The 22,932-nt window shown below is 33.5% G+C and overlaps 2 protein-coding genes and 4 long non-coding RNA genes across 20 annotated transcripts in view; 3 read left to right on the plus strand and 3 right to left on the minus strand.

Moving 5' to 3' along the window:
• LOC126921552 (uncharacterized) overlaps window positions 1-1,750 on the minus strand; it is a 63,456-nt gene extending 61,706 nt beyond the window's left edge. For 2 of the 4 annotated variants that reach the window (XR_007712374.1, XR_007712375.1), the window contains exon 1: window positions 1,621-1,750. This is a non-coding gene — a long non-coding RNA (uncharacterized LOC126921552). Of the gene's footprint in view, window positions 1-663; window positions 818-1,620 lie in introns of those variants that run through there. The other 2 variants (XR_007712372.1, XR_007712371.1) reach the window with 1 other exon arrangement.
• LOC126921536 (omega-amidase NIT2-like) overlaps window positions 1-22,932 on the plus strand; it is a 72,147-nt gene that overhangs the window by 23,798 nt on the left and 25,417 nt on the right. Inside the window, exons 1-5 of one of the 7 annotated variants that reach the window (XM_050733247.1) lie at window positions 8,685-8,866; window positions 9,011-9,195; window positions 9,637-9,805; window positions 10,085-10,318; window positions 12,828-15,865. In XM_050733247.1, coding sequence (XP_050589204.1) covers window positions 8,851-8,866; window positions 9,011-9,195; window positions 9,637-9,805; window positions 10,085-10,318; window positions 12,828-12,844 — 621 coding nt within the window. In that variant the 5' untranslated portion in view covers window positions 8,685-8,850 and the 3' untranslated portion in view covers window positions 12,845-15,865. Of the gene's footprint in view, window positions 1-8,684; window positions 9,196-9,636; window positions 9,806-10,084; window positions 11,898-12,827; window positions 15,866-22,932 lie in introns of those variants that run through there. The other 6 variants (XM_050733239.1, XM_050733232.1, XM_050733236.1 and 3 more) reach the window with 6 other exon arrangements.
• Window positions 1,919-4,279, plus strand: LOC126921554 (uncharacterized). Its single transcript, XR_007712381.1, has 2 exons — window positions 1,919-2,664; window positions 3,053-4,279. It is a non-coding gene; the product is annotated as an uncharacterized LOC126921554 (long non-coding RNA).
• LOC126921553 (uncharacterized) overlaps window positions 3,250-22,932 on the minus strand; it is a 63,668-nt gene continuing 43,985 nt past the window's right edge. For all 4 annotated transcript variants that reach the window (XR_007712379.1, XR_007712376.1, XR_007712380.1 and 1 more), the window contains exons 2-3: window positions 3,709-4,131; window positions 3,250-3,592 (exon numbers count right to left, since the gene is read on the minus strand). This is a non-coding gene — a long non-coding RNA (uncharacterized LOC126921553). The remainder of the gene's footprint in view (window positions 3,593-3,708; window positions 4,132-22,932) is intronic.
• Window positions 4,266-5,403, minus strand: LOC126921556 (uncharacterized). Its single transcript, XR_007712383.1, has 2 exons — window positions 4,971-5,403; window positions 4,266-4,874 (listed from the first exon to the last, which is right to left on the minus strand). It is a non-coding gene; the product is annotated as an uncharacterized LOC126921556 (long non-coding RNA).
• LOC126921534 (nucleolar protein 58-like) lies at window positions 5,726-7,984 on the plus strand. 3 transcript variants are annotated; one of them, XR_007712365.1, is made up of 5 exons: window positions 5,726-6,107; window positions 6,218-6,579; window positions 6,659-6,762; window positions 6,877-7,120; window positions 7,406-7,984. XR_007712365.1 is itself a non-coding variant. In XM_050733229.1 (5 exons), the coding sequence occupies exons 4-5, from the start codon at window positions 6,917-6,919 to the stop codon at window positions 7,888-7,890; spliced, it is 753 nt and encodes a 250-aa protein (XP_050589186.1). In that variant the 5' UTR covers window positions 5,731-6,107; window positions 6,218-6,579; window positions 6,659-6,792; window positions 6,877-6,916; the 3' UTR covers window positions 7,891-7,984. The 3 variants fall into 3 exon arrangements, 2 of the variants coding, with proteins under 2 accessions (XP_050589186.1, XP_050589185.1); XM_050733229.1 differs by having other exon boundaries at window positions 5,731-6,107; window positions 6,659-6,792; window positions 6,877-7,184; XM_050733228.1 differs by having other exon boundaries at window positions 5,731-6,107; window positions 6,877-7,184.

Genomic DNA, 22,932 nt, shown 5'->3' on the forward strand with positions numbered 1-22,932 from the left:
GAGAATTATCGAGAAACAAAAAAAAGAAAAAATAATCGTTGGCCGGCGCGACTATACGCTGTCGACGGGCAAACAGCGACTGAGACTAACTGAAACGAACTCTGTCACAGTATGAGCACGGGCTGCGTTCGCGGGTCGATCGAACACGTTCTGCGCCTCTCCTCGGCACCGGCGTCAAATCCACCCCCGATGGCTGCAACGCACTGGTGCACTTGGTGGTCCTTCCTTTTTCGTGTGATATTATACCAGCATCTGTGATGCCATTTCAAAGACCGCAATCAAATCATTAAATGGCAGATTAAAGCGACGCGATAATATTACCCCAATATTCGTCCGTAAATGTTACCGTATAGATGTTTAATTAAGCATTATTATGCTTCGAATAATTTACTATCACATGAATCGTTCCACAAGAAAACATATGTTTCACTTTTCCCCGTAGTATGATTGTAATTTATAACAAATATTTATAATTTATAATTTAAAATATTTATAACTCACTGAAAGTATCTTCTTGTCACGATTATAGCCGTAAAATGTCAAATTAAAAGTACCAAATTAAAAACATATGGTATCCCGAAACCAAACGTACGACATGGCGAATCACGATGATACGATAAAAATTGATCTATGTCTTGATTTATTCAAACAGAACGAACTTACTCGAACTTTTCCAGAATAAACGATTTATTCGATAATATCCGTCACCAGCTTCTCTTCCTTCAACGGTAACAACTGACACCGAAAGCTCGAGAGACCCGAACGGTGAGACGTACCCAGAAGCAATGCAGTTACCTGGGCAAAGAGTCCCAAAGACCAAGGACGTAGGAAATTTCGAGAAACGGAAATGGAAACTGGAGTGGCGCGTCAATCAGCACTGACGGAAACTAATAAAAATGGAAAAAACCAAACTAATTCGTTTCACAAATTATTAAAACGATATTATTCAAAATTTCACTCGATTTTCTCACTGCACACGTCAATATTTGTCGAAATATCAATATTAAAAAGTTAATAAAAAAAATATCCTCTTTCCTCATACCTGTCTTTCTCCCGAGCGGCGAAGGAATACTAGAATGTTCGAGAACAACGGATACTTTTTGATTTTATCTCAATATCAATTTCAATCTTTTTAAACGAAATATAATCTGAACGATGAAACGTTTGATCAAATAATGTTCTTCGTTCGATGCTAAAGGAAATTGAGAAGAAACATCGAAAATTCGTTAATAAAACGAATTTCTTTGTTTCTGTGAGATAATAAACTTGATATACGTATTGGTTTTTAAAATCAATATAGCTAACCAATGGGCACACTTTTAACAAGGGCGATGGAACATACCAAAAATCTTTCAAGATGGTCTTGGCAACGGAAGAGTCGAAAATATGACAATTATAAATGAAAAATTCTAATATTTTACAGCTGGCAACGATAAAGAACTCCAGATATTCTCCTAATTAATTTACAACAAATTCGCGTATATGATCGATAGCTGACGTCATTGTGTCCCACAGCCCTTGTAAAACGATAAGAATTTCCTGGAAAAACTTGTAGCCACGAAATGAAAGAGATGATAAAACTTCTAACAAGAGTACTGAGACGAGCAACTTTGTACTTACCCCTTCGGAGTAGGGAACGTGATTAAACGTCCGCGAGTTCGAAACTTTTGTAAGTCACTGCACGGCCGCTGCTTATGGTGGAAATGTAATAGATATAAGTACAGAGCGCGTGAGCGAACTAAAAACGCGATATAGGGGTAAAGAGAGAGACCGTTCCGTTCTTCTCTAATGCCCGCGTACTTGTGCCGGAAATGTGTAACAACGGTAAACGAGCGCCGTCAGTGTCCACTAGTGTGCATGCCTGATTAAACAAGGACAGAAAATGCTTATATACAGCCTTCTCTTTCTATTTCCATGTCGCATCCGTCTTACTATACAGTAGACGGGATTCGACTATTCCATCATTATATTCGCACCCTGCTTATGTGTGCGAACAAATCGTTCGTCTCCTGTTTGATGCTCAGTTTTCAACGGAGTTGAAGGGAAACATTATAAGAGAAAGGAAGTGACGGATTGTCTCAAAGTAATAAACGAAAATTCTCGTAACTATCGAAAAACGATAGTCAATACAAGGATATCATTATCACATTTAAAACTATCACAATGAACGGTGATTTATCGCTGCAAGGTACCACAAATAAGATATCTCATAATTTGCGAAAAGAGGTAAGGAATATTCTAGATTTTAGACTTTGGAACTTCCATGACAGTCATGAGTGTGTTTTGTCATTGATTTGCCATATTGCGTTTTTCACAATTGTTGTTCATTTTTTGTGATATTTTACACTCGCACATAGTATCTATGATTTTTTCTTTCGATAATTCTTATAATTATTGTCAATAATTAATTATTTATAGCCATTTACGCTGTATTATATATCATTCAGATTTATCTTTGCACGTATCAAGATAGTAGATAACAAAATTATGTGTAACAAATTTATTAAACTCGCAATGTAACAGAAAATTGCATGAAAATCTTTATATTATTAATAATTATTGTTAATAATAAAAAAAATAAATGTCGCATTAGGAGGAGAGTCGTACTTCGGAACGTAATCGGAACATATTGTACCTTATATGTGATTATTTGGAACGCAATGGGTGAGTACATTGCAATTTAGATATCTTCTTAGTTGCAATTTTTTCGAATAATATCGGTGACCAATCGAAATAGAAATTAGTGCGGAAAGAGGGGAAGGAACCAAAATTTGAAAATCGACATCGGTAACTCAGTAGTTATAGAATAACTCAATCGATAACGTAGATTAACTAGTTATAAATGAAAATATATTTAAATTCAAACTTTAAAAATTAGAAATTAAAAAGCAGAAGGCAAAAAATTATCGCCGAGGATTTATATAATAATAAATAAACAGTACATTCTTTTTGTCTGTCTTACCTAGAAATAAAACAGTTAATTGATGATTATCGTATAGTGTGTACTCATAGCATAAAATTTGTTCAATGAATTAAAAATTATATTTTTTAGATATGTAGACATTAGCGATGTATTAATCCGGGAAGCTCGTCTACCTCGGAAATATCGAGTCTGCGACAACGTCGATTTGGAAATTATTCTTACAGAATATGAAAATTATTACAAGATGAAATTCCAAAAATATCCTATATTGTGCAAGAAAATAACTGAAAAGGAAATAAAGACGAGGGAAATGACAAATGCGAACAAAGTGTAAGAATTTAAATTATTTAACACTATTCAACGTTCTCAACGTATTCAACGTATCGATTACAATATCATTCAATCTTCGAAGAAGTAGTAAAACGTGTCAAATCTGTTAGCAAACAAACGAGAAGTGAGTCTGTATCTGGGTCTGTGAAAGGGAGGAATGCACAACAGAAGATGAGGGGTGATGCTACGGATGATATTAATCTCGCAATGACAGTGACATCAATTTTCGCCAATGAAAGCGATGAATCTTCATCAGAAGAGGAGCTATTTAACATCTTAATGGAACAATCCACGCAATCAAAGATATCAAAATAGGCTCAGAAGCTTTATATAGACAATCTGGAATTACGAAAGATTATTGAAGACATTTCATGCGTAAGTTATTTTCGATTAATATACGTATTGTAAATACTGATTTCAGTAAAGTTTTAAATAACGAATTACATAACACTTACGGAAATTAATACGGAGATTATGCGCCATTTCATCTTTGTATTGTCGCAGGAAATCATACTGACAAAATTAAATGTATATTGGGACAACATTGTAGGCCTAGAGGAATGTAAATCTGCTATTAAGCAGGCCATTGTGTATCTCCTCAAGTACCTTATCTTTTTCAAAGGCCCATTTTCTCCCTGGAAAGGTATTCTGCTATACGGACCACCTGGTACAGGTAAGATACTCGTATTTCTTTCATTCCCGTACATGTTTACAAGCAATTACGAAATAGGGAAGACGATGTTGGCGAAGGCAGTCGCAACAGAATGCCAATGCACCTTTTTTAACATAACGGCCAGCTCATTGGTGAGCAAATGGAGAGGTGATCCCGAGAAGTATATCCGTCTAAGTTGATTTCCTTTGTCTACGAAGAAGAGATTCTAGAATATATCATATATAATAATAATCATATATAAATAGAATAGTTGTTTGGAAAACGAAATGATATTACGTTCGTGATGAAACAATGAATTTAAGGAATTTTGAATATAATATTTAATAAATAATAAATACATTTGTTAAACTGAACAGGTTTTATTTGAACTTGCCTATAATTTTTCGCCTACAATTATTTTTATCGATGAGATTGACTGGATAGGCACAAATAAAGGAGTAAACTGTACATTGTCTGAACCTGCAAAGAGAATCAGATCAGAACTTCTTTCTAGATTGGATGGATTAGTATCTAACGAAAATTCTAATGTAGTTCTTTTGGCTGCAACTAATTGCCCGTGGTATGTATATCACCCTATTTCAATGTTTTCTAAGTAGAAAATATCTTAATATCATAATTATTCATTATCTTAATCTTAATTATTGTGTTGTGCGGAATATTCCTTTGTTATTATTAATATAACAGAACAATAATATTTATTGTAAATATATTATTACGGACATTGATGCAGCTTTACGCAGACTTTTTCTTGAAAAGAAAATATACTTATCATTACCAAATGAAGTTACTCGACTTGGTATGTTCAAATTATACCTTAGCAACCAGTTATTAGAGAATATGGATATTGTAAACCACATAATAAAATCTACTGAAAAATATTCTTGCGTGGATATAAAATTGCTTTGTAAGCAAGCATGGCTGCTAGAAATAAGTCCAATATGGGAAAAACTTGAAAAAAAAAAAAGAAACATCTGTTACGACTTTGAAATATGAATTAAAGAATTATGAAATAATAGCAAAATTGTTAAAAACAATGTCACCTACAGTTACGGATGTGGATAGATATGAAGCGTGGAATAAATATGTATGCCATAAGAACATATTTTAAAAAATATAAATGGTTATCATATAAAAATATAAAAATATAAAAATATAAATGGTTATAAATTATTAATAGAATTATAGTTCGAAAAATTGTTCGTATGCGTGCATGTATGTGTGCGCACGGGCTATAAACAAGTTTGAAATGTTCGTTCTACATATATACGTGGTATACATATTCCCTTATAATATATAATATGTGTAATCTGAGTGATAATATATCCACGTATTACATATGTGTTAGTGTATTTTATCGATAATCTGTCTTTTATTTCCTCTTATCTTATTAACGCATGTATGGGCGCGTATATGCGCCGGGCGAAAGCTATGGTTATATATGGGATTGTTAACAAATAAAAATTAATCTAGGTGTTATTAAAGAAATTTGTTTCACCTTCTAAACTTTTTGATGATTGGTTTACTTTGAATATTTTGCATATCTTTGCATATCATGAGCATTTTGTACATTTCTATACATTCAAATTTTCTATGAATATAAAATGATCCGCACTACTATCTACTTCATAGTATACTCTATACGTTTAAAATGCTCCATTAGAAGCTTAAATCTATCAAAATACAGCTCCTAGGGAAATGTGAATTTTCACACGACCACATAATATCGATTTTCTGATTGAAACGTATAGGCAGGTATATACTAGCATAAGCCACCTTCGGCATTTGGCCGTATGGTGCAGCACTAGCTCTGTAACATAGAAAACCATAGGCGTCAGTTCTTCTTATTTCCTCTCTCATATATGTTTACTTTAATGTCACTTATTCAGGCGCTTGATACATTGTCGGAATGAAATTTTAGTAATGTGCAAGTAATTTTGAGTAGATTAATAAAGTATAATAAGATATTAGATTCATGTACATAGTTTCAAGTGACATCAATCTTTATGTCTAGTATATACATGTGTATTGATCTATAAGTCAGTGTTAAAATAACGAATAAATGGCAGAAGAAGGAAAGAAGAAATCTATTAAGAAACCTGTGTTAAAAAATGCTATTCCACAAGAAAAAAAGAAAGTTGATTACATTGAATGCCTCGATGAGAAAGGTATTAAAGTAATAGGGTGAGTTCAAAAAGTAAAATTTATAATCAAGAAACATATAACCTCAACCTAACCTATAAAAATCACCAATAGCGGAATATATATATTTGAAAACAATTTTTTTATTTCAGTGAGGAAGAAAAAAAAGATGAACCTCTAATTATTCCATTACTAGGTTCAAAAACCTGGCATGATAGAATTGTTAATAAAATAGATGCAGACATTTACCTTCCGAAGGCAGATAAGGAAAAGGTAGGAGACGCTAGTGTTAACGAGGCAAAATCAAAGCTATCTAATGGAAAAACATCGCCAATAATATCAATATAGAAAGAAAGAGCCAGTTGAAGATAGTGAAAATAAAGTTGTTACTTTAGAAGAGCAAGCGGCTAAAGAAATCATTGAGGAACTTAAGTCAAAGAATGAACATGAAACTAAAACAAATGATTTAACTTTACCTTTAGTAAAAGATGAATCATTAGGAGGCAAAGAACAGGTACGTTATCAACATATTGATGTGCAATGCGCAGATGTATTACATTTGCATATTATAAATATCGTTTTGTATTTTTCAGTCTACGTTAGAAGATTATGAAAAAATTCCTATTGATGCTTTTGGTGTAGCAATGTTAAGGGGAATGGGATGGCAACCAGGAAAGGGAATTGGTTGAAATGAAAAGTATGAATTTTACTCTGGATTAAATTAATTATATGTATTTAATACATCACTTATTGGAAAGTAAACAGAGAACATCATTTTTTATTTCACAATCGTTTATTCTAACTATTACAGATTAGTAGCAGCTGTCATACCAGAATTACGACCAAAAGGTATGGGTCTTGGAGCAGACAAAGTAGCATTGCAGAAGAAAAATACAGATTCCAAAAAAGAAGAGGAAGAAGTTAAAATCGAGAAAGGAACATTTGTGAAAATTATAGCTGGAAAACAAAGTAATAATTATGGTCATATAGAAGGATTCGATGATGATGCAGGAAGGCTCATAATAAAACTAGCTCTTGGTGGAAATATAATATCTGTAAATGAATTTATGGTACGGCCAGTGACTAAATCAGAATGTTCTAAGAACTCAAAAGTTCAAAGTTAATATGAAGTGTTAGTTTTTCATCAAGGGACTTTTAAGAAAACAAATTTGAATTGACATATACATATAAAGACATAATCGGACATGTAGAAAAACTAATTCAAGAGTACCTGTAAGTGTGTTGTTGCATGCAATTTTTTAAAGGTCCCTTCTATTTTTATATAAAATATGATAAATGTAGAGGTTTTAGCTTTCAGTATTTTATGGGGTTAATTTCAGATACAAAAAAGTATGAGGAATATAAGGACAAGGAATCCAAGGGACTCAAGCAAAAGATGGATAGAAAAAGATCAATGTCCCCTGACCCCGAAGACGGTGAAGATGGTGACAAAAGTAGTAATAAAAGAAAGAAAATCGGAAGTACGATGCAGAATAAGAACAAGTATGATAAAGTGGGGGATAAAAAATCAGAAAGACGAAAAAGGCGCTCCGAATCTAATGATGACAGCGATAGTGATTCTGAAAAGAAGAGACGAAGAGAAAGAAGTAACTCTAATAGTAATGATTCTTATAAATTAAAAAGATTGAAGAAGTCAAAGAAACGTAAGAAGCACGATTGCTCGTCTGAAAGATCAAGTAAGAAACATAAAAAGAAAGGCAAAGAAAGAGAAAAAGTTAGAGATAAGAAACCCAGAGATTATGCAGACAGAAAGAAACACAAAAGACGAGAAAGATCAAGATCTCGATCATTTAGTAGGCAGTAATATTTTCCAGTAACGTATTCGGTCATTTTACTTTCAAGATAAATTGTACAATTTTATTTATACAGATTTTATAATAAAGTGTATTTTTACAAAAGTATATTTCTTTTCTTACCCTTAACTGAAAATTACATTTAATTATAATATGTAATAATGTTTACAATTACATCAAATTTAATGTCCTAAACTTTATCAATAATTATTAAAAATCCCCGCGTATTGTTTACGTAATGTTGATATCGAGTAGTAAAATACATAACCTCAAAGAACATTATGATACTTACGAACATCGCTAAACAAGTAGTGCGAACGATGTCGAGAAAGTATTCACTATGTATAAAGTATTTATAGATAAAAAGTATGGGAAATATATAACCAAGTGTATTTAAATTTTCCAACATTTTAGCATTTCGCTTGGCGTTGGTACAACTTCAAGTAAATGAAGTAAAAGCAAAAATGTAGAGCGGGCAGTTTCCTACATTTCCAGCGCGAAAGAGCATAATGCTGATATTATCGCTCTTCCTGAATGCTTTAATTCGGCATATGGAATACGTAATAATTTGTTTCTTTTTCTAATAATTTATTATATGTATAACAACTATATAGAAAAAAGTAAAAGTAGACAAATTACCTTATCGTTTATACTTCCATAAAGATTGTGAATTGACTCGAGAATATAGAATTTCCCCACTTTTATGATTATCGTGATTTTTGTATAAATATATTTTTTAAGATACTAATAATTAGGTACTTATAAACTAGTATTATCAATTATTTTGTATTTATAATTCCACCTATAGTAGTTAAAAATTAAAGTTAGTTAAAATCTAACTTTATGCTTCAAAAAGTACTAGCAAAGTCGTTACGTAACAAGTCACTGGTACTAACCCAAATAGCATGATTGTAATTAAACATTTCTAAATATTCATTTTTCATCTTGAACCTGTAGAAACAATTTATTATATGTACTATTATCTAAGTAATTATATATTTAAGTAAATCGAAATATAAAATTTAGTTATTTTAATAATTTAAAAAATAAAAAATTGACAAACATTTCAACCTAATTTATGGTTGGAACAAAGGACAGTTATTTTTCATTAATTGAAATATTGCAATGCAGAATACTTTCCAAAATACGCCGAGAGTATTCCTGATGGTGAAACGAGCGTTGCTTTATCGATGGCAGCTAGAGAAAACAGCATTTATGTAGTTGGTGGTACGATACCTGAAATAGAGGGCGATAAATTGTACAATACCTGTACTATTTGGGGTCCCGATGGAACTTTGATAGGAAAACACCGGAAGGTAAATAATATACCTCCATGTGGCTTTGAAATTGAAAATATTGGGGTGGAGAAAGTGACTCTATCTAGGAATAATTTAGGAATATACATATGTACATACGTGTACTATAACCAATTCTATAATTTAAAAAATATGTTATAGGTTTATAAAATACGTCTTGATACGAGAAACATATATTTTTGTCGTAATATAATATATAAGATTTGGACAATATATTTGTTTTGTAACATAAATTTTTCACATAGGAAAAAACTTATTTTTTCTTAAAAAATATTCCTTCTCAAATATTATTAAATGATAAAACTTTTTAATAAAAGAAAGTGATAAAAACGCTGTCAGTTATTAAATAAAAAACAATTAAAGTTTAAAAGTTCGTAACATTGATGTTAAATTACAAAAGTTACAGCAATAGAGTTAGCAACTATATTTTTATATTATTAGGTACATCTATTCGACATCGACATTCCCAACAAGATTACTTTTCGAGAGAGTGATTCACTCAGTCCTGGTAATTCCCTAACAATGTTTGATGTGAAGGGCTGGAAAATAGGTATTGGCATTTGCTATGATATCATATTCGAGGAAATGGCACGCATTTATCGGAACAAAGGTACAGTAGCTTAATCGAACAATACTTAACTAGCAGGAAAGTAACTATCTTTCTTAAATATATTCTATATAAAATATAATCAATATAATCTGTAACTCTGTATAAAAAGGAGCTTAATTTAAAAAACCAGTATATTCGCTGAAAATGAAATAAATAAAAGAATTAGAAGCACGACAAGAGGACTGTTCTCGCATATTCATAAATTATGGAATGTGGACTGTGCAGCTACAAAGTTAACTAAAATTCAGTGGTCTCATATTTCCCGTTTCTCTGTGTTAGGTTGCCAAATGCTGATATATCCGGCGGCATTCAATATGACCACTGGACCACTGCACTGGTCATTACTTCAGCGTTCCAGAACGAATGACAATCAATTATACGTCGCCTGTATATCACCGGCTCGTGTTCCTTCAGCAAGTTATGTCGCATGGGGACATACACAGTCGACAAATCCCTGGGGGAAAATCCTTTACGATTTGGAAACTCAGGAAAATATGGTGGTCACCGATATCGGTAATTTCCAGCTTAACGTTAAAAGCGAGAAATCCACGATGTAATTAACTTTGAGTCTCGTTGTTTTATCGATTTTGCCGGCTCCCTCTGTATTTGCTGAATTTATTAGCAAGCATTACTTATTACTTGGTATGTTTTTCTTTTCTCTCAGATTTGAAAGTTGTTGAGGAAGTAAGGGCTCAGATACCTTTTCTCAAAGATACATTTTCTCAAAGACGTACGGATTTGTACGACACTGTCTATAAAAAGGAGTAACTCTACACTGAAACAGAAAATGTTTTCTTATAATATTTCTACTACAATACCGTTTTTTTTTTTTTTTTTTTTTATGAATTATTACTAATTACTTATCATTTGTACTAAATGAATAACTCAATTAAGAAAACCAAAATGTTATAAATGATAATCTTGTGTATCAATATGTAATTGGATATTGTAATAATATTGGAGTGTCTTTGATCAGGGATATGATAAAGAACACGCGAAGACTACATTCTTTTGAACATCTTTAATATCCATCATTTATAACATTAAACATCTTTTTAAATATTTAGATACATTAATACGTAACTCTTTATATATATAAACATTAATTTGAAGTTACAAGCTTAGAGAAATTGGTCGATTAATATTTATAGGTCGGCTGTCTTGATGAAAGTCTTAAAGAAAGCAAAAACATAACAATGTCGCAAATATAATTTATAGTTTAACTTCTTTCTTGTATCTGTCTGCCTTTCACGATGTTTTACCAATTACAATAAGTAATTTCGACTTCTTTGCGCTCCGTTTTAACGCATTCGAGACCGAAAGAAATTCATATCAATCAGTAGGCATAATATATATAACTGTACATAATACATTATAGTATAACATAGTATATAATTTTATATTTTAAAAACACGAGGCATAAAATTTAAGATTGTCATCGATTTAAAATTAAAATATGAAAAGGATATTCGAGAGAGAGAAAAGCACAGTATCATTCTAACAAAACATTCAGATCGTACTGACACCCAGGAATCGTATTACAATAAAATCTCGGTCTCGAATGAATTAACATGAACGATTAACATGAAACACACTTGCGGCTTAAACACCTTCGATATCGAGGAAATTCAAACTTTACAAATAAAAGCAGTCTGTTCCTCTTTCCACCACAGACTCTCATACCATATCCGCTCTTATCCAGGCTTTTACTTGAAATCTCTGTCTATTTACAATTTAAATTTACCCGGACCACTCGTTGAATCGGCAGCCCTTTATAAATATATAATGAACCCAGAACATATACCTGTGCCCCTAGCTGGTATCAGCTCTAGTAACGTTCATACCGGAACTTTCATACGACGCCAATTTGTCACGCGTGAACATCGATTCTTTCAGGGGTCACGGCTTTATGGGATTATATCCTTTAAAGTAATTAAAGTGATACTAATGATACAGAATTTTTTACAAATATTTAATATGTCCATAAAATAGGAAGTTTCGTGCTCTCTTATTTTATATTAATTATAAATTAATAAGTTTTACATTTGTTATCTATAGATATAATAAATTATTGAAATTCCATGAAGACATATTCTGGAACACATTAGAAGATTTTGCTGTAATTTACAACGGATGCTCCGAGTACAAACAGGCAGTAAACGAACAAATAGAAATTCAGGCCATTGTGGTAGTATAGCTCACGTGGGATTTTAAGCTCGAATTGGACTTAAACGTTACGATCGTCGTGAATAATTACGATATATACCCTGTACGACGAGCAGAGAATCTTAAATTATTAACGGCAATTCCTTTGTGCAAAGTGCAATTTTATTAACGGCCTGTAACGAATGAACGGCTCGTTTTGAATAAAGTTTACATTTAGAAAGTAAACACAGAAACACATTTTAAGAAACTAAGATATCGAGTTCTACTTGTAAACATCAAGTGCTCTTCGTTTGAGAAGATTACGAGTCTCTTCTTCGATAACGACATTAATTAAGAAGTTTCGATACCGTTTATGACATTAAGATCTCATTAGTAAAGTTATATCATTAAAATCCTACTGTTCCTAGAGAATATATATAGTTAAAACTTCCAGAGGATCAACAGGTAAAGAAATTGTTGATATTAGCATTGTTAGTGACAACTGACTGTAATCGATATCTGCTGGGTGAAGTTGTGTGTTCTGAGAATCTGTGTTAATGCAAGGATTCTGTTACAAATCATCAACTAAAGAGCCACCGGGCACGTCCGACCGATCGATCGATACCACGAACCTTGAATGAATTAACGCTCAAGGTGGAACGGATTTAATAGATCGAGTGTTAGTGTAATTTGACACTTTGTTTACACTTGCTTTATGCAAACAAAGTTTGATGTTCTGAACTCGATGGTTATAAGATCTTATTGAAACTCCAGTATTTCACCCGCACGGTACGACACTTTGTTGATGATTGTCCTTGTATGTTGTTGATACTCCCCATCAGCCGTTAAATTTTGTTCGTCTATCGTACTTTTCTAGCCAGAGGTTTTCCCTGATGTTTTTCCCTACTGTCTAAGTCATCAGGTTTGCAGCTCGGGGAGGACAGATAATTCGGAATTTCCCAAAGGAAGGAGAGGTGTTATCCGAGCCATAAAGGGACGGTCACTCAAAATGCCGAATAGATTCATTTAAATAATTATGAGAAACAAGTAAGTTTTGTAACCACAAGTTTTCAAATGTTATAGTTTGAATCTGTTCTTATAATTTTAAAAAGACCTTACAGCCAGGATCTCTAAAAAATTCGATGAAAATTCTCATGAAACATCAATTGAAACAATTAAACGCAACAGAGAATGGGTATAATCATATAATTCCTCCCCATTTCAAAATTCATTCATATACATCGATGTTTGTTTTCATATTTGTTTTATGTGTGAAGAATACGTATTTACTGGCATCAAAATATTTTCTGTTTCAATTCCTGGTCATTTTAGATCGAAACTTCCAAATATCGTTGATTAAAAATTTTTTAATTTTTAAAATGAAAGGCACTAATTATAGGACAAAAAGTTGTTTCAATTATTTGAACATTCTGCTTCATTCCTACAATAACATATTTTATTTTAAATTAAAACAAGAATCAATACTATTGTGTATAAGTTTAATGGAGTGACACAGGTGATTTGTAGCTAACACTGTAGCTAACATAGTTTCTGCAATATACCCTTTAATCGAGTAGAAACAAGGGGATTTTAGAAATTTCTATTAACCGACAGTATTGTCAACAAGTTTTAACAATGACTGAAGGTTGCAAAATTAAATATAAAATGATTTATTAATAGCATATGCAGTGTTAAATTTGTAAATAAGCAGTTTATCTTTTAAGAATAACAAAGACACCAGAAAATAAAAATAAAGAATATTCTAATTATATTGCAAACTAACGAATAATGTAAAGAATTTATTTTTGTTATCTATATCACAGATTTTAGGTAAAATATTAATTTACTTATTACTAGGAGATTGAATTTGAAATATAATTATAATTTATAAGGGACACCTTTAAACTAGCAGATATTTGGTAGCAGTTCTCTAGCCTTTGTACAATATAACACAGTTCAGTTTAATTGAGTTTAATCCCTTTGACCAGCTAGTTTCCAATTTCATTTATGGCATAATCTCCTGACAATTTCATACCCTTCAAAAGAAACACGATTTTCTATTATTGTTTTACAATCGCGGAATATGATCAGTGTTTCAATTAAGCTCCACTGTTTTAATTTCCCGTCTACGCACGATGTGGGTACACCGTTTTTTTGTTGTTTTCAGATACAAGTGACGAGAAATTATGAAATGATATTTTAAATTTAAACTGATTTCATTCATTGATTTATTGTAGCGACAATGGTAACTTGTTTAAATAAAGATTTTATAAATAAAATATTTAAGGTCTAAAATAATAAATTAACACATGTGAAAACGTTAAAGCTGTTACCCTTATTCATGGTCTTGTTGGAACGTGTTTAACGAGCGTAACGTAGGCGTGAAAACGAAAACGTTGAGACTCCTGTGGCGTAAAAAGACTGAATTCCTCATAAAAATACAAGAAACGAGAGGAAACGTGCACATAGTTTATTCTCGACCTTGGATACATAAAACCAAAAAAAAAAAAAAAAAAAAAAAAAAAAGAAAAAGGAACAAGAATTTTTTTTTTTGGTTATTTAACGAAACTCATTGTATCATTTTTATTACTCTATATAAAACGTAGAATCATATACTGACGAATGTTATTTCGAATTTCTAACTTCAGAACGATAATTACATATTTGAAATTACCAATAAGTGGTAATAGCATTAAAAATATGGAATATTCAACGAGATGAAATATAAGTAAGGTATTTAAAAGAAAAAAGATTGAAACGTTCGATGTAAAACGATGAAATTAAATGATTGGACTTGAAAACTTGATTCGGTTTAATAATTCGATGAAAAAAGTATTCATCCTATGAAAAAAGAATTCATGTTCCTGTCGATATATCAACGACGTGCGCCGTTACTTCCGACTGCTCTGCAATTCAAATGCAATACTCGAATATACATGGCGAAAGAAATGAAAATTGTGCAATTTAAGGGAACGAATTACTCTCGCGTCCACGTAACTTCAAAATGTTTCACGTGTCCGTGTTTGCGAAACGAAATTCGTCGTTGTCCAACTAACACGCTTGCAGATGCTACGTTCACTTTGTTGCATATAGGGCTTAAATATGTGAACAAATAGAACGGAGCAACTATCATTAGCGTAATTTTAACGTGTTAAAGTGAATTAATGCATAAGCTCGTCATCTACGTTCGACCATGATTATGGCAGTGATTATTGTTATATACGAATTTTCGTGCAATATATGCGAAAATTCGTGGTTGTCCAACTAACACGCTTGCAGATGCTACGTTCACTTTGTTGCATATAGGGCTTAAATATATGAACAAATAGAACGGCGCAACTGTCATTAGCGTAATTTTAACGCGTTAAAATAAATTAATACATAATTTCGTCATTTACGTTTAGTCTACGTTTTTTCATCTACGTCATCTACGGCACCTACGCGAATCTTATTGATTACGAACATTGATCGATTACATTAATTGATGAACTTTGGCAGTGTTCGTTGCTATAAATGAAACTTAATAGTTGTTGAAACCGCTCGAAAGTCGTGTTCCTAAATCCTTCCCTCGTCTCGTATCATGTTCATAAATCATTCCCTCGTCTCGTATCGTGTTCATCAAATGGAAAAGGAAATTGTGTTTTAATGAAATTGCTTGCTACTATCAATCTTACTGTGTCACTCGCATAGGAGAAGAAAGTGAGGAAGGAGAAAAAAATTAAGGTAAGGTCATCAATGAGCAAAATGTTTAATGTAATTAAAACTGTAATTAAAATTGAGTCCGCTGCAAACCTCATGACATTTAAAATTCCATACGTATATTGTTATACGTAACATTACGTTAGATTAGACGTTTGCTGTGTGATTTGTATAAGTGTTTTGTATAAGAGAGAAAATAAAAGGTGTGATAACCAATCCGAGTGGATCAGCTTGATTATCAACCCCAACCTATAGAAAATAACAGGTACCCCGCTGTGGGTAGCCACCAACATGCTAATTTAACTTTTTTTTTCTTTTTATTTATTTATTGAAATTCACAATTTGTCCAATTTGGACATTTAATAATAATAATTTAATAATAATAAATATTATTAATAATTTTATCAATTTTTTATATTTCCATCCTTCATACAAGTGACAATGAATCATAAAAGTTTCATAGAAATCACAAAGATTAGGGGATAAGTATACCACTATCTAATATATTTTTATATATGTATATGTATGTATATTCCCAAATTACATGATAGAATATGAATAATATTGAACAAAATATAATCAACTACAGTACCATGGAAATACAACAGATTACAATTTTCTACCTGTCACCGATTCATCGTCATCTCCTTTCATTCTTTTGACATATGTAAAAACAAATTAACCCGTCTGATATAATCATACCTCGCTCTTTGAATACAAAAATCTATTCAAATGAAATAAAGGGGAAGAAAATAAGAATAAATATAATTACTCAGGTATAATCTTCTCGAGGTATAATTATTCAGTTACAAATGATTCTTTGTTAACAGACTACATTGTACACTACTTCTACACTACTTTTACTTTTTACACTACACTACTTTTCCCGATGGCTGAAGCTAATCGTCGACGTTTATAAGGTACGAATTTCGTCAACGGCGCCATCGGAATCTTTATTTTTAATTAAAAAAAGAAATTAAAATACTACAATTACCATCACTAAGGTCAGCGTCCACAATACACTATGTTTTTCAAGTTTATGTGAACCATCGACAATAACCACATCAGATCCGGACCAATGCTCAGTGCCAACCTTATCCAGGCATTGGAACTGGCAACATCGGCGTCCAACGCGGAATCTCTTGCAGCTCTGTAATAAAAAGAAATCGATTAATTGTACGGATCAATCGTCACTAGACTACTCGAAAATCCAGGTCATTCAAAGAATGAAAGAAGAAAGAATTGCTCCAATTCCACCATTGCTTTTGCAAAACTAGTATTTGAGAACCATTGGTCAAATATATTATAACACTAAACGTACATTTCGGGAAGAATAATTTGTGCTATGAAACAGAATACGATAAAGTTCAAAGGTTACATCGATTTTCAAAATTTTTATTCAAATATTTATATTTATAGTACGCCATTAGCAAAGAAGACATGTTTGCGTGCGTTATCGATTTTACGCTTTTGCCACGCAAACATGGAAATTGCTATTCAAAATTGAATTTGCACTGGAAACGGTTGACGTTACGACATCAATAACATATTTCAAAAACACTGACGATATCATACGGAATCAGAGAGATTCTATGAGAAGTTAAACGCATAATCATCCTATTGTAAATAACAGGAACAGAAAGTACACAAGGAATAATACAGAATCATCCTATCATCCTATCCTATTATACAGGATTGCTTTGATTCGAGCTCAAACATAGGGAAATCTGAAAGAATTTTTCGCAGAATTTCCTTCCCCTTTGAATTGGGTTTTATACAGAACGACTTTAACCTTTTCAAGGAAATACCTATAGAGTGTGACGATCTATGATTTTAAATAGAGAGGTATATCTGAAAAGAGGTGGATGTAAAACGTAGCATATAAAACGTAGATCAAATCTTTATTCAAGGATTTTTTCTCTTCGCAGAGAATCAGGTTTTCAAGAACGATCGAATATGTATGCACTTGATTTACACGTGAAGTTGTCATTAAAAATATTGTTGCGTTTAAAAAGATAAATATTGATTTAAATTTAATGAAATTGTTAGTCCAATTGTTTAAAGCTTAAAGATATGTAGGTGTCACATTTATATAATGAAAACCTGGGAGCGGCATTAATTAACAAACCTAGTCACGCGCACACGTACTTTAAAACCATGCTTGAAAATCGATATACCCTGAAACAATGCATCGTTCTGCGCTTCCAATTTATTTTCGCACGAAGAATCAGTCCATTCATCGTTGCCGTCACCATCGCTACTGTAATCTATATTACTCGAATAAATTCTATATCTTGATTGGAAAATCGCATATTTTAACGAACTTTCTGTGTGTGTGTGTTTTTTTTTTATGATTTTAATTGGCAATTTCCGAAATTGAACTATAGCTTGAGAATAAACCGATAATATTTGAGGGTATATATACATACATCATGTTTTTGATGGGTTTTGTAGTAAAATAATTGTAGAAAAAGCAAACTTTTTAAGAAAAAATTACCATATTCGAGTAATAAATTATAGAAAATTACCAATGTAAATTAAAACTTAAAAAGAAGAATCTATTACACGTAATAAAGAGAAGGACTTGTTCTCGAACGGCAATTCAACAAATACAGTCGTTGCAGAAACATAGTTTTACAAGGGAGAAGAATCTCTCTAGGAACTCGACGATGTCACGTCAAGCGAAAATTCAATAAAGTGATTACTAACCGTATTACCAGCGGCAATCGTGTTACGGCAATTCGTAAATAAGTTAGTCGTTTATTTGGAGAAACGTCGCTGGCAATATCGTCACATTTTAATTACGTCAGCGCTATCAACTGGTCTTGGAAGAAAGTTTTCCATTATGTACTTTTGCCCACGGCGTCGTTCCAACAAATGAATCCGAGTTTTGAATCGCTTTCTCTTATATCACGAATTTGTAACGGTGTTTCTTCAAACTTTAAACGATTGTAATGAATGCCTTTGCGTACAAAGACTGATACCTGGTTCGACTAGAAGCTTCAGCTAATTAGTGCCCCAGTTAATTTGGATGTTCACTACCACGCCACCTAAGAAGTGGCTTCGTGTCCGAGCGGATTTCCCCCAGGCAAAAAAAAAAGAAAAAGAAAAAGGAAAAAAAGAAAAAGAGAAAGAAGAAGAAAAAGAAAAAGAAAAAAAATAGTTAATTTGGATGTTATAAAATATTATATAACCAAGAACTTATCTTTTACTTGGTAGTCGCATAAGAGAAGACCGAGCCATTGAATCGCTCAAATAGATTAGCTGATTCGCTTAACGTATTTTTACTTCCGATGACGTAAACAAGAGCAGAAAGTACACAAGTAATAATACAGAAATGTCAAATGTACAGAGGCATAGATTTCGTTAAATCATTAGCACGTAACATTTCCTTATAATTCTATTTGTGTATAGCAAAATAGCTTGTGTGCTTTCATGAATTATAATTGATATTTAGAAGCTTTCATGTAGGTAGATATATAACTCGTGTTAATTAGTAATTTAACAATACATCATGACAACATATCATTTTCGTTTCTTCGTTTATCTCGTTATGCGCGTAAACGAATGTGTAAATAAAGACATTTAATCAACGATAACATGTAGTGGCAAGCATGATAATTATCGACAAAGGAGAATATTGGTGAAATGATTGTGGTGATTTCACTCGGTGTATCGGTAAATAAACTTTGATAGACATTGCCGGTGAATTCGCTGCCGGTGAAATCGTGTCGATGAAATAATTGTCAGTGATTTAAAGATAACCCAATTTATTGATCTCCCCTTCATAGAGTTGTACGTCTCTCTATAAAACATTTAGCTTAGTCACACTAAACTGGACTGGACTGCAAGTAAGAAGATTGAAATGCAAAATTCACGTGTGAGATGGAAAGTTCGATAAGGCGATTATGTATATTAACCCGAAAGAAAGCTCATGGCTTTGCAACGCGTTACACGCAACACGGAATTTCCCTCGCTGAAATAATCCTATTACAACGATACGATTTTCCTTAACAGATCTCGCAATGTAATTCTCCCTCTGCAACTTTTTATTAGGTTTGAAACACGAGAGTTTCGAAGCTCTGCAAAGTCTCGCGAATCTAGAAGTCGAGTTTCAACGTATTTTCGCTTCTTATTTTATAGCTGTTAATAGTTATTATCTCACTCTGCACGTACATCAAACGTGTACTTATGTAAATCCAAAGGAAACGGAAACAACCGAGAATAATTGAGGATAATTCGAATACGTACCGATTAGTAAAGTGTTTGGCAAAGAAAAAAAAAAAGGAAAATTGTATCGGAGAAATAGGGGAAAAACGGTGGCGTACATCAAGCAATCTTTATGGCTGTAATACATTTGTTATTCATTTATGTTCATTTTCCATCGCGTAACAGACGTTGAAATAACTGGCAGAACGAGCATATAAATCTTGTATCGCTCGACCTGACTTCTCCCGATGGAAAAATATTCACCAGCCAGGGATCGTGCATCGCTAATTACTCCGTTCTACTTTTCAACCGCGTTTCCATCCATACAGAAAAGCAAGAAGGCAAACCCTATCGCACAGTCGTGAAGAGATGCAAAAGCAAGAAACCAACCAACGACATGCCGATCGACATGGTGGAAGCAGTCCTACAGAGGGGCTATTCACCATGGGACACGGACCCTCCCATTACGAGGGCCGCGAAAAGGCAGAGACCGAAGAAGAAGAAGACATCAGCTTCAGCGTCGTCATCGGCGAAGGCGATGTCGTCGATGCCGCCGGAAGAATGAACACCAAGAAGGCTGCAGGAGTCGATGGAAGACTCCTGGACTGCTGGAAGCAGGAGCTGGTAGCAAGCTGGAACCAGACTGCTGGAAGACGGCCAGAGTAATACTGCTAAGGAAGCCGGGAAAGGATCCCAGTCTCCCTAACGCGTACCGGCCGATAAGCATACTCCCAGCCATGAGCAAGGTCTGGGAAAAATGCTTTAAGAAGATCATCGAGAGATGCATCGGAACGGACCCGTTCCATCGGAGGCAGTATGGGTTCAGAAAGAAGAATTAGCTTAGCGAATACCGATAAGAACAGGAAGAAGCTGAAACGGGCACAACGAACGGCCCTCTGCATAACAACGACGGCATACGGTACCGTCTCCCACGCGGCACTTTGCGTGTTCATCGGGATTCTCCCGATTTACATAAAGATAAAGGCGCTCGGAGAGACTTACAAGAGGAACAAGATCCATAAGCCCAGGATCGGTGCGGATGACGGTAGCGAGCTGAAGGAGGAAATGGAGGCGATTCGCAGGAAGGCCCAGGAGGAGTGGCAGAAGGAGTGGAAAAACCACAAAAAGGAGAATGTCACAAGGAAATTAATACCGAGTGCGCTGCTATTTACCAAAAAGAAGATGGACATCGATCATTACACCATGCAGCTGTTAACCGGGCATGGGAGCTTCGGTGTCTATAGGAAGAGGATTGGCACGAACAGCGACAGCAATTGTCTCGACTGTGGAGACCCTAACGACGATGCAGAGCACGCCCTCTTCGCGTGCCCGAAATGGACGGACAGAAGGATCGAGCTGGAGAACGCTCTTGGCGAGAAGATAGACGTGGACAACCTGATCGCCACGGTGACCGCCAAGAACGAGAGCTGGGATAAATTCAGGCAATTCTGCAAGACCGTCATGTCTCACAGGAGGGTAACAGCGGAGGCCTGGGAGGAAGCAAGGAGGAGAACAAGAGCAACAACAACTACGCGGAGCAGTGAAGGCAAGAATACAAAACAACGAAAAACCGCAGAAGGAGATCAGCCCAGTATTCTGAACTAGCTGAGAAGATGACGAGAGCAATACAGAATATACAGAATAACTGCCCGAAGAAGAAGATACAACGGGGCATGAAAGGACAACCCTGATGACTGCCGACAGGTTTTACCGGGGTTGTCTGTCCTCAAAGCAAAGGAAAAAGGAGGAGGGGTTTTTAGTGGGTATGGCAACAACATCCGCCCGAGTCCCACATAACCCAGTGATCCGCATCACTGGGTATGCGTAACAGCATTTGCCCCTCCTCACGCAAAAGAAAAAAAAAAACAAAAAAGAAAAAAATAATAAACTATACACTCTATCAATTTTAAGTTGATAATTTCGTTATTATATAATTTTTCTTAGTCTAAACTGAATCCAGGAAGAAGAACTTTCATCCAATTACATACTTCATTAATTCATGAATTATATTCGTTACCGTACGTACAAAAAGAAAGTTGACTGATATAAAAATTCAAAGGATAGAACTTCTAAGCTCGCGATTGGAAACAGATTCAGTTCAATGGTTTAATTTGCCATTTAATTGAATTCTCTGGCAATTTCAGCGAACTGTGGGCTTTAAAAGTGTCCCGCATTCAAACGCAAGACTTCTCCTCCACCTTTCCCTTTCTTTCAATTCCAACCTCAAGTAATTGACCTATTAATTCGACGATATATTTACATGCTTGCAAGGGATTCAAACAACTTCGTTGCGTTAAATTCGCAATTATAACCAACACGAATGTCTCAATCAATGTGCAGCTCGAAACAAATAAAAGACAATTAACTTTTCAATATAACGATTGATATGTTTGATGAAGAGAAATGTATGAATTTTTAAAAACGTCTCCTAGTACATTTAGCATTTTTATAATAAAAACTTAGAACACACACGCACACATATACTATTCCATGAAATGATTTACACAGCTATGAGTCTAATCCTATCATATTATAAAGGGATGAACGAACTTTTCCTAATAAATATAACTTTATACAAAATCTTGTTTAAAAAAATTAGTTTTTTATTCTCATTAAATTAATTTAATATCAGAATATATAATTTTAGTCGTTATCAAAATTTTATGTCAAATGCGTTCATAGATACATATATAAATAAATGTCTAATCCTATGTATTTATTTCAACTGAAATCTTAACTTAAATATTTATTAACAATATTCTGACGAATATGCAATGAAAGATAAAAACAACTTTATTTTTCTTATAGAATGTCTCATGCTTCTTACTCATTTTATGTTTCTCGTTGTCAGTGCGTAACTACTTATCAGCCGCATGAATGCTAAGTTTTACTACTGAGAAACGAAGAGACATATAGATGCAAATATACGCTACCTCGCGTGAAAAAACATCAGATACATTAATCAGAAGGAATATCCGATACATATAAAATTCATGGCGTAGTTATTTATACATACGGAATATTTCTTTCTGTATGAAATATTCTTTCTTCTGAATTCTTATTATAAATGTATG

Source organism: Bombus affinis, chromosome 10 (assembly GCF_024516045.1).
Source record: "Bombus affinis isolate iyBomAffi1 chromosome 10, iyBomAffi1.2, whole genome shotgun sequence".
Lineage (NCBI taxonomy): Eukaryota > Metazoa > Arthropoda > Insecta > Hymenoptera > Apidae > Bombus > Bombus affinis.